The following is an 11,932-nucleotide window of genomic DNA, read 5'->3' as shown; positions in this document are numbered from 1 at the left end:
TAAGAGATAAGAAATAACTGACGGTTATTGAATTGTGGGTTGAGCATCTGCCTATTGGGCTCACTTGTATGGTCCATCTATCACGGTTCATACAAGATCATAAAGACTAATTTGTTTGGGCTTATTAATTAATGTTAATCTATAAATAAATATTCCAACATAAAATCCATTTCAAATTGTTTGCGATAAAAATGTTGCGAATCTGTTGCAAAAATGTTGGGATGACTCATACTTGTGATGGGAATTGTCTATTATTGCAAGGTTAATCTGTAATAAAAATTTGACCAAAAAACTCTAACAATTTTTTAGATAAATTGGCCTACTGGTTGGGACAAAAAATCTTGTGATGGATCAAACTTTTAAAAATTTTCGAGTGTGGCCACTTCGTATTAATATACAAGAAGATTATAATTAATATATAAGGATTTATTGTTAAAAATTTACAAATTTACAAGAAATTTATCATTGATATACAATCATACATCATTGACAAATATAACAAATCGATCATAATATAAAATGTAATAAATGTTGAGTTATTTACTTAATTTTATAAATTTTGTCCTATAACATGAGTTATATTTATAAAATCTCCCAAATTTTTCTTTATTTCTATATAACAAATTTAATTTTTTTTCACGTTTTTAGTATAGAAATCTAAAACGTGGCCATTTTTTGGGTCAGCGACTCACATTGTAAAATAAAGTGAAACTCATAATTCACTTTCTATTCTTTCTAAAGGTCTATGATAACAGTTGAGAAATCCACATATATTAATTTAGACTTGAGATGAAATACGTACACATGCACGTTGATCATATGGAGAAGTGCTTTTTCAAAAAAGATATGATGAGAAAAAAGATAGTGATCAAATTAAGGAAGGAAAAATGACAAATTCATAACCAACTTGTTTAAGTAATTTCTCGCAAAACTCATATACTTAATCTTATATATTTAATCCATGCATATCTTTTATAGATTACTGATTTTAGGAAAAACATAATTTTTTGTCATCGTAGCTTCATAGGATTTTGCTTTTAATCCTTATATTTTTTTTCAGTATTTTTAATTTTTATAGAGACTAAAAATACTTAAAATTAAAAATTGAAACTATGGGGACATGAAAAAAAAAGCATTACCCAATATTTTTAAAATTATATAAACTGAAAACTCTTAAAAAAATTATAAGAATTAAAGCAAAATTAGATGAAACTATAGTAACTAATGATTATATTTTTCCTTGATTTTCTAATAATTTTTGTTATTAATATTATAACACATTAAAGTTTATAAGTATTGATTTAATTAAATAAAAATATATTAATTATGTAAGGCATGTATATAATTTTTGCCCTTTTTCATAGCAGCCACAATTTAGACAGATTCAAAAGCACCACAAGTCATCTTGAAGTTAAATCACTTAAAGAAGGAAAACCCCACCACCATGTGAGAATAAATCCAAACCCAAAGAATTGAAAATCACTCTTTCTCTTAAGGTCATTTTCGTCATTTCACAACCCCACTTCTTCATCATCATCATTTCATGAATCTGAGGTTGTTCATTCCCAGCTTTCTATATATAGACCCAACTCATCATTATTCCATCCCCTTCCACAGTTTGAGCACAAAAATCGATTCTGATCCAAAGTTCAAAGCTTGATATATATCGAGCCAGAGAGATCTCTAAAGATAGATCGATCATCAAAGAATGGGAAATAGCTTAAGGTGTTGTTTGGCTTGTGTTCTTCCTTGTGGAGCTTTGGATTTGATTCGAATCGTCCATTTGAATGGCTGTGTTGAAGAGATTACAGGTCCGATCACTGCCGGAGAAGTTCTCAAGGCTAACCCTAATCATGTTCTCAGCAAACCCACCGATCAAGGTGTTGTTCGCCGGATTTTGATCCTCTCGCCGGAGACTGAGCTCAAGAGAGGCACCATCTACTTCTTGATCCCGTCGTCGCCGTTGCCGGAGAAGAAAAAGCAGGGCAATAAAACAGCTTCTTCCTCTAAGATGAGCAAGCAGTGTACTGTCGGCGACGACGCTCATGATTCCTCATCATCACAATGCAACAGAGTAGTCTCCGGCGAGAAGAAACCCTCAAGTAGGGATCGCCGGCACAGCCGTTCCGGTGTATGGCAGCCCTATTTAAAGAGCATATCAGAGGACTAGTTCAACTGTTTTTGCGTTCTGCAGTCGCCGGCGCCGGAATAAGCTGGCAATCTGGTGGAACCGAGTTAAATTATATATATTGAAACAGATATGTATTTGTTGGCAAAAAAAGTAAAAAAAACAGATATGTATTTGGGTATTTTATATTGTGGATATATAAAACAGTTATCTTGTTCCTCAAAGTGATCAAGTACATGATCTGCTTGTGCTTCTTATAGAAAATAGAAGAAGTAACAAAAATAATCTAGAGAAAAATCAGAGTTACTCTGTATTAAACGATGGTCTTTTCTATGATAAAATAATATATATATATATATATATATATGATCTTTTCTTATTTCCTATTATCTCCTTCTCTACTTCTGAAGTTGGTTTAACGGTTTGGAGTTTTTTTTTTTAATTTTGATTTTATAATACATATTAAATTTGTATTAAGATTTTATATGGATATCCAACATCAATATTAATTATTAATTAATACAGTATATACTTTTTAAATCAATTTCTCCATTCATATGGAAAACAGTAGGAGTATGACTGATCTCAAACAGTAGGAGTATGAGAATACATGACTCAATAATGTAAATTTTTTTTTTAATAAACACTACATGTAAAATTTTGAACGTTAGATCTAAGATTAGTGCCAAAGTTTTAATTTTGATATTTCAAGTGGAACAAACACATGCGTGTTAGGCATATATGTCTACAAATGAAACCGATTAGCTGGAAAATAAAGAAAAGGAAAAAAAAAAACGTTTGGTTGTTCATGACATAATTATTCTACAATTAATTTGTTAGTCGAACAGAGTGTAGTACCACTTTAAGGTTATAATTACTTTAGTTAAAATAATTAATAAAGTATATTAGAACCAACTTCAAATTATTTTAGGAATAATACCAAATATTTGGTATTCACGAATCATAATTAATCAATGTAAAACAAGATAGACATTCATTTTAGCATCTTCTGATGAGAGGGAATTTCAAATACTATAATGAGATTTTTAATTAATGAGTAATTGTTAATCATTAATCGATCTTAAGCACAATTATTTCTTATATATTTGTTCCAAGTAATTAAGTGTTAACTGTTAAGCTTCCACGTCTGTCTCAACTTATTTATTTTAATCTTATATATTCTTTTATTATTACTTTATGAATCAAAATGTTAGGTTAGTACATCTAGCTGGCCACTGTTGCTGTCAAACTAAAACGATTTAATCATTTAACAAAATTATAATTAAAGATACATCATACATACAGCAAGTAGTAAATTAAAATCAAATTACGGGGGAAGTAAAGGCCCCAACTAGTAAATAATACAGAACCAGTAATTTAGTGTTTGATTTTTTTTTTTTACTAATGTGTAACAATTAATTTAGTTATTCAATTTTATTGAGAGTAATTATGAAGTTTTCTAAGAAATAATTAATTTAACCAACTTCCTTAATTTATATCAAGTTATTAATTAGTACTTATAAAAAGGATATGAAGAAGACGTACTGACAGGTAAGGGCTTGAATTGGCAAAGAATTTATCCATATACTCTTTTGATCCAATATATAAGTCACTTTCTAAAAGCATAATTTGATATATTTTATAAATTATTTATTGATGGAATTGTTTTGTTTCAAATTGAAATCCTTAAAAAGTAAGAGAGAGAAAGACAGAAAAAATAATATTATATAATTAACTTATTTTTTGCTTTTTACTTAAGGGTTATATTTCAAATTTCACTTACTTTTATTCCTTGTAATTTTATTGTATTGATATTGATGAAGTTGGTAGAAATGACTTATAAATAAGACCGGGGGGAGTATATCTCATATATTTAAATTGCAAAAATTATATATAAGTCCTGAAGAGTAGGCTTAAACAAATAAGTCTTGTAAGATTTAAAAATTATACTAAGTTATTGGGACCTAAGTATAATTTAAAATTGAAGGGCAAAGATAATGATGTTCTTATTAAAAATATATTACATCAATTAAATAATTTATAACTACTTTATTAATAATTTACTAGTATCACTTTAATTTTTTTTATTGGAAGAATTTCAATAAAAACTCCTTAACCACATTTATGCAAATTCAAAACCTCTAAATTTTTGGAATGACACTCTTATAAAGATTTGATATTAAAATTCTGAGAGAAATGACAAAGTTGCTCCTAATTTAAATTAATATTAGAACTTTCCTGTTCCAATTTTGTTCATAGTTCTATTTTACTTGTTAATTTACTTATGAAATATTATTAATTATCCTACTTAACTTGTTTTCATTTTTGGTGTTAAAATCATTTTAAGACAACTTATTGATTCATATATTATATGTTGTTTATTTATTTACTGACTATTCTTCATTGTCAAACTTTTACTTGATTTCATTCCATAGAAATAAAAAAGTGAAGTAGGGCAATTAACAACATTCCGTATGTAAATGAACAAGTGAAATAAGGCAGTTCTGATGCTATTGTAAATGAAAAGCAATTTTGTCATTTTCTCAAAAATTTAATATTAATTCAAGACCATTGGACTATAGTGAAATTTTAAAAATTTAGGGGCTTTAAATTCAAATAAATGTGGTCAAGGGGTCTTTATTTAAATTCTTCCTTTTCTATAATTGCAACTTCACATATCTCATAATTAAATTGATCATACATTATAAGTTTAATACTAATTGTATACAACTGTCACATTTTATTATCACCACTTCAATATTTTATAATTATAACTTAACATATCTAATAGTTAAAATGACATGCATTACTAACAAGTTTAAACTAATCATGCATTTTCAATATATGAATCATGCATTACTAACAAGTTTAAACTAATCATGCATTTTCAAGTTAGTAATTTATAACTATCACTGTAATTTTTTATAACTATAACTTTATATATCTAATAATTAAATTAATCATGTATTTTCAATAATTATAGGATATCACTCAAACAAATTTTGTTCTGCATGACTTTTTCCTCATAATTGAATTATGGTCTCTCTCTCTCTATACACACACACACAAAATTGTATCTAGCAGAGCAAATATTCTAACCTTTTTGCAAATAGTCAAATCTCCTTTCATCAGCCCTGTACATAGCAGCTTTGATCATAGAGCAATCTGAAAATTGAATAATGAAAAATAAAACTTAAATTAATGAAAACTTAAACTGAATAATGAAATCTTACTGGTTGATTTAGATAAATCCTTTAGCATGCAAAGCAAGCATAAAAACAAGGACAAGTAGCGTTGATCACAATCGATTTTGATGATGAAGGAGTTGCTTTGTATAAACAAGGCAGAGAGTGTTGATCAAAAATAATTATATAAGCTTCAATTGGTGAGGAAGAGCAAGGCAAATTAAAGAGAGATCGTGAACAAACAGAACATGCATAAGGTTTAATTGAGAGAGGGGCATTTTTGTTATTGTAACCTAATAAGTAAGGGAAGTATTATATTTGCACCCTAATTGTAAATTACACTCAGATCCAATGGGATCTAGCTATGATCTAAATTTCATGAGATTTATTTAAAAATAAGTCTACTCTACATAACCTGCATATAATTTTTCTGTTTAAATTCTATTATTGATATGAGAATTTTATTATTAATTTTATTGTAAACATTTTTTAAGCTATATATGAGGCTTAGTTTTAATGCGTTTTTGGAATCTAACTCGCCATTTTTTTTTGCATGAAAAAAGTTATCAATTGGGTTTTTGTTTTAATTGATTCTTAGAATTTATTCGGGATTGTTGAAAAATTACTAATTTATTTTTAGAAGAATAATAAAAATTGAAGAAATACTACAGGTCTTTGATATAAAGATTAGGTCAATTTGTGCTCTGTATCTTGTTGTAAAGAGAAAAAAATAAAAAAGAAAGAAAATTTGAGATTCATGAATAGATTTAGTGCGTGGAAGAGATTCAGTAAAACAAGCAAAGTTCATTAAAAGTTGATAGTTGAATCATGGACTGAAAAATGTTTGATGTGAGTGAGAAGAATGAAAATGACAGAAACATTTGGAAGACAGAAAAAAGGTGGGCTAGGTGCATGAAGCAGAAACAATGCTTCATCTCATGATTTAAATTTGAAGGCATAAAATATATGTTCAGACGATATGGTTACCTCATATGATGAGGTGTCAACAATTATCTGTATAAAAACAAAATAAATAATGGAGGATCATTTCTGGAGTGTAACTAGGATTTAAACATATGATATGTGAAAGGTTGAAATTGAAAAAATTGAAAAACGCGTACGTATATACAGTTTATATATAAATTTAGAAGCCAAAATGTACAACACATGTAGTCTCATCAAAATATATGTTTTTTTTAACCTTTATTTCTATTTTATGATAATTAAGAATAGGATCATACGTTTAGACATTTAGACACTGGAATTTACTGGAATTTATGTTCATAATTATAAGGGATAAAATGAGAAAGAAAATTTTTACAAATGCTAAATTGTTTATATTTTGAATTGAGATTAATTGAGAGAAAATGATTATATTTTTAACCACATCAAGCATTAATTTGCGTTAGTTTAATTTCTATTCGCATTGTTTAGACTGTGACCTTATTATTAAAAAAAAAAAACCAGAAAGAGAATCTGGAGGCACGACTCTTGCTAGACCGTCCTTTTTCTCTACCACTGAATCAATTATTGCCTAATTATAAATTATATTGGATTTTTTTAAAAAAATAAAGAATATAACTGATGGACCCCATGGCACGGGTGACATAGCATTAATGGCAACGAAGCCTGAGGATGGTAATCATGAGCATGGTGACATAGAAGGAGCCCAATACTTCCAATCCAACGTACCTAAAGACCCATTGCAACATATTGGAGGTCCAATGACAAGAGCCCGAACCAAAGCCATGAAGCAAGCCTTGTTCAGTCTTGTGCAAGAAGTTCAAGAGCTTGGAGAGCATTGGGGCACTCCCCTCAAGTCCAAAGGAGAGCATCTATACGTGTATAATGTATTTAAGATCCAAACTCATGAAGAGTCAAGCCCAAGAGATGCAGACCTTAGCCCAATGCAAGGAAGACTACAAGTTGAGCCTCTTGCATGCAAGGAGGCATGAAACCCTAGTAAAGAAGTCAAGGGTGGCGTGATTTCAAATCCTTTATCATCCCTTGATTGTCTCCTAAATTATTTCCTATTTTAATGGTCCTTTGATTTGATTTTCTATTTTGAGTCTAGTCAAAGGTTAGAATTAATTATAATATTAATTTCTAAATTTTGTAATCCCATAATTTTAGGATAACATCTCCTAAATTATGTGGCTGAATATTTTATCATTATTTCTCCTTTTAGTATTAGGAAATTAGGGTTTTAATTTTAGGAAATATTTTTCTATGAGCCTATATAAATTAGGCATGCTCCCTATTGTAAACACACAGAAGTTGAATGAAATTATTCATTTTAGAGTTTATAACTCTTGTGAGCCTTAGTGCTTTGTGGTGGTATCTCGTGTGAGAAACCGACGTGATCAAGAGCGTGATCAACTCTTGTAGTGTCTTCGAAGGTTGAGGTTCCTAGAGGCAGGTGCTCTAGAGGATCTTCTCCTTGATCATTATCCTATTGTTTACTTCATACCTTTCTTTATTTCCGTCATAAATTTTGTCCCTTTCTTTTTGTTCTTGTGTTTTTGTTGTTTCAGGGTTCTGTCCCTAAACTAGCACGATTCTGCTTCCGCGTCCCTATCAGATTGGCATCAGAGCTTTGGTTGCTAGTTTTGGTTTAAATTCTTGTCCTTCCTTCTTCTTTTTCATCTTGAGTTATTTCTTTTTGTGATCATCTCTTATCTACCCCATCTACTTCTATCTTTTGGTTTTTCTCTTCTTCATCTTTGTGACTTTTTATCTTATGTGAGTTTTCATTTTATTAGCCTTCTCAAAAAAAAAAGAAAAAAAATACCTAGAAATTCGTGCAAAAAAAAGGAAAAAAAAAAGTGTTAGTGTGTTGAGAAAAAAAAAGAGAAAAAAAATCCGAAAATTCAAAAAAAAATTTACAAAAAAAATATATTGCTGTGAGTTATGACTGTAGAAAAAGGCTATTCTTGAACTCCAAGTCACCAAGAGGTTGCTTAAAGAGAAAAGTCAACTTGGGTGATAAGAAAGTCTTTTACGTTGATCACTTTCTTATTTTTTATTTTTGGTAGCACTTCTCAAATTCTCTACTCTCTTATTTGCTATTTGTGCTACTCTCTTATTTTATTTAGTTTTTTTTTTGTCTTTGAGTATTTGACTCTTTGACTTTTACTTCTTTTTTTCTTATTTTTTTGTTGTCACGTGTGGTTTTTCCTTTAATAAGCTTAATTTTATTTGAAAATTTTGCTTTCCTATTTGTTTCAAAATTGCAAAAAAAAAAAAATTCTCTTTTCACCTTGTGCTTGTTTTCTAGTTTCCTTAATTTAGAAGATATTCACTTGATTGTTCCTTAGTTTCTTGATTTGTGGGTTTCACCATTGGATTCTACCACAAGCTTAGTGAGTGGTAAAAGGCAAGTGTGTTTTTCATCATTAAAAAAAAAAGGCCATTACTTTTTTTTGTGTGAAACACGAGTGACTTTATCTTGAGAGTAAACACGTGAGTTTGTGTGTGTGAGGACCTATTTTTATCTTATATGGTTTCTAGTGCTTCTGTGAACATGAGTAACAAGAATGAATCCCCTAGTATTGATATGAACTCTGTTTTAGAACTTATCAAAACACAGTTGCAGCAATTTCGCTTGGAACTTGATCATAGATTCCATAAAGAGGATAAAGATGAGCCGGAGACTTCCTCTTCTAAAGGAAAGAAGCATAAGATCCCCAGCGATGATGAGGAGTATGAAGAACCCCCTTCTCCTAAGGGAAAGAAATCCGTAAAGCGTGGTGTTGACTTACCGAACCAAAAAGTAAAGTATCCTTCATTCAAGGGAAGCAACAATCCAGAAAAATACCTTGATTGGGAAATGAAGATGGACCAAATCTTCATGACTCTTGATTTGTCTGAGTCAAGGAAGGTAAAAACTGCTTCTTTGAATTTCACTGACTATGCTGTTTATTGGTGGCAAGATTTACAGTACAAAAGAAGCCAACTTGGGAAAAAGCCCATTAAAATGTGGGAAAGCTTAAAAGGTACTTGAGAAAGGCTTATGTCCCCAGCTACTACTATACAGAGCTGAATAGAAAATTGAGAATGTTTTCTCAAGGATCTATGACAGTGGAGGAGTATGTGCACGAGTTGAATATCTTAAAGTTTCGTGCAAACATTCAAGAAAATGAACGTGAAGCAATGTCAAGAATTATGGATGGCTTGAGGCCAGAGTTGAGAGATAAGCTTGACTTGTACACTTTTGTGGATAAGGAAGAGCTCATACACAAGGCTATAAAGTTGGAGCAGAGAAATAAGAACAAACGTTCCAAGTCCTCTTGGAAAGACTCCAAGACAACTTCCAAATGGAAGGATTCCAAAGCCAAAGATACATCCCAAGCCAAGGAAGAAATAAAGACCAAGTATGAGGGTAAAACTTCTAACCCTAAACCTTCTTCTTATTCATCTAACACTTCTCCTATTAAGTGTTTCAAATGTCATGGTGTGGGCCACATGGCGAGAGATTGTAGCAATAAAAGGGTTATGATCTTGAGAGATGATGGTGGCTATGATAGTGTGCATGAAAGTGATAAAGATGATGCTGATAATGTTGATGATGATTCTACCTCCCATGAATCAAATGATGAGCTTGAATGCAATGGTGTAGTTGACTCTATCTTGGTGGCAAGAAGAGCTCTCAATATTCAACCAAAGGAGGATGATGAACATGAGCAACGCGAGCATATTTTTCACACTAGATGCTTCATCAAAGAGAAAGTGTGTAGCATGGTAATTGATGGTGGTAGTTGCACTAACGTCGCTAGCACTTTACTTGTAGATAAATTATCTTTACCTTTAATCCCACACCCTAAGCCCTACAAATTGCAATGGTTGAATGATTCTGCTGAAATTAGGGTTTCTAAGCAAGTGTTGATTACTTTCTCTGTTGGAGTTTATACTTGTGATGTATTATGTGATGTAGCCCCTATGCTTGCTGGACACTTGTTATTAGGTAGGCCTTGGCAGTTTGATAGTAAGGCTACTCATGATGGTTTTAGAAATTGTTACAAGGTGCCTTTTAAAGGCAAGACTGTTGTATTAAATCCTCTTAGGCCCATCCAAGCCTATGAAGATCAACTAAAGATTACTCAAGATTACAAGCAAAGGAGAGATCTCCTTGATTGTGGCATGAGTGAGAGAGAAAAGAAAGAGAGTATTACTTTACTTGAAAATCAATCAAAAGAGAGGAAAAAGAGTGGTGAGAAGGTGAGAAAAGAAAAAAATAGAATGGTGGGAGTGAAGGAAAATAGTGAAAAAAAAATATTATTGTGTGGGAAAAGTAAGATTCAAGAGGCTTTGATGAGTGAGCAAGCTCTTATTGTAATTCCCAAGAATATTTATTTTTCTACTAATACTTTTGACCCCACTTTGCCTTCTAGTGTTGTCTCTTTGTTGCAGGATTATAGAGATCTATTCCCTGATGAAATTCCTGATGGACTTCCTCCCTTAAGAGGAATTGAGCATAGGATAGATTTCTTGCCTGGAGCTGCTATTCCAAACAAGCCTGCTTATAGGGCTAACCCTGAAGAGACTAAGGAGATCCAGCGCCAAGTAGAGGAATTGATGATGAAAGGCTTTGTGCGTGAGAGCCTTAGCCCTTGTGCTGTCCCTGTTATCTTGGTGCCAAAAAAAGACGGATCTTGGAGGATGTGTGTTGATTGTAGAGCAATCAACAAAATCACTGTAAAGTATCGTTACCCTATCCCTAGACTTGATGATATGCTTGATGAATTACATGGTGCTTCTATCTTTTCTAAAATTGATCTTAGAAGTGGTTATCATCAAATTCGTATGAAAGAGGGTGATGAATGGAAAACTGCCTTTAAAACTAAATTTGGATTATACGAATGGTTAGTTATGCCTTTTGGTTTGACTAATGCTCCTAGCACTTTTATGGCATTAATGAATCATGTTTTTAGAAAGTTTATAGGCAAGTTTGTTGTGGTTTACTTTGATGATATTTTGATTTATAGTAAATCTTTGACTGATCATATGAATCATCTTAAAAATGTGTTTGACATCTTGAGGGAATATAAATTATATGCTAATTTTCAAAAGTGTTTCTTTTGCATGGACTCTGTTATCTTTTTGGGATTTGTTGTTGGATCACAGGGAATTCGTGTAGATGAGGAGAAAGTTAAGGCTATTCGTGAATGGCCAACCCCTAAGAATGCAAGTGAAGTGAGAAGCTTCCATGGCTTAGCAAGCTTCTATAGGAGATTTGTTAGGGATTTCTCTAGCATTGCTGCCCCTCTTAATGAACTTGTTAAGAAGAATGCGACCTTTAAATGGGATAAAACACAAGAAAGGGCCTTCCAAACCCTAAAGGATAAATTGACTAATGCCCCTTTACTTGTTTTGCCTAATTTCTCTAAAGCATTTGAAATTCAATGTGATGCTTCTGGTATTGGTATAGGTGCTGTTTTAATGCAGGATTCTAAGCCCATAGCTTACTTCAGTGAAAAGCTTCACGGCGCAGCTTTGAATTATTCCACCTATGACAAAGAGCTTTATGCTCTAAAGAGGGCCTTAGAAACATGGCAACATTATTTGTGGCCCAAGGAATTCATCATTCATTCTGATCATGAAAGTTTAAAGTTTCTCAAGT

The 11,932-nt window shown here is 31.4% G+C and overlaps 1 protein-coding gene across 1 annotated transcript; it reads left to right on the top strand.

Annotated features, from left to right (window-relative positions):
* Positions 1-1,595: 1,595 nt before the first annotated feature.
* On the top strand, positions 1,596-2,352 carry LOC129304138 (uncharacterized). The gene has a single exon (XM_054943807.1). It carries the CDS (start codon positions 1,709-1,711, stop codon positions 2,168-2,170), a length of 462 nt encoding a protein of 153 aa, XP_054799782.1. The 5' UTR covers positions 1,596-1,708; the 3' UTR covers positions 2,171-2,352.
* Positions 2,353-11,932: the final 9,580 nt, after the last annotated feature.

This window comes from Prosopis cineraria, unplaced genomic scaffold (genome assembly GCF_029017545.1).
Source record: "Prosopis cineraria cultivar Desert tree isolate PC_DT_omini unplaced genomic scaffold, ASM2901754v1 PC2, whole genome shotgun sequence".
Lineage (NCBI taxonomy): Eukaryota > Viridiplantae > Streptophyta > Magnoliopsida > Fabales > Fabaceae > Prosopis > Prosopis cineraria.
Note: the sequence above shows the minus strand (reverse complement) of the source record. Positions and strands in the feature narration are given on the sequence as shown.

What these genes read in the sequence shown, in the direction of transcription:
- LOC129304138 (XM_054943807.1), top strand. Translation starts at nt 1,709, where the DNA reads ATGGGAAATAGCTTAAGGTGTTGTTTGGCTTGTGTTCTTCCTTGTGGA.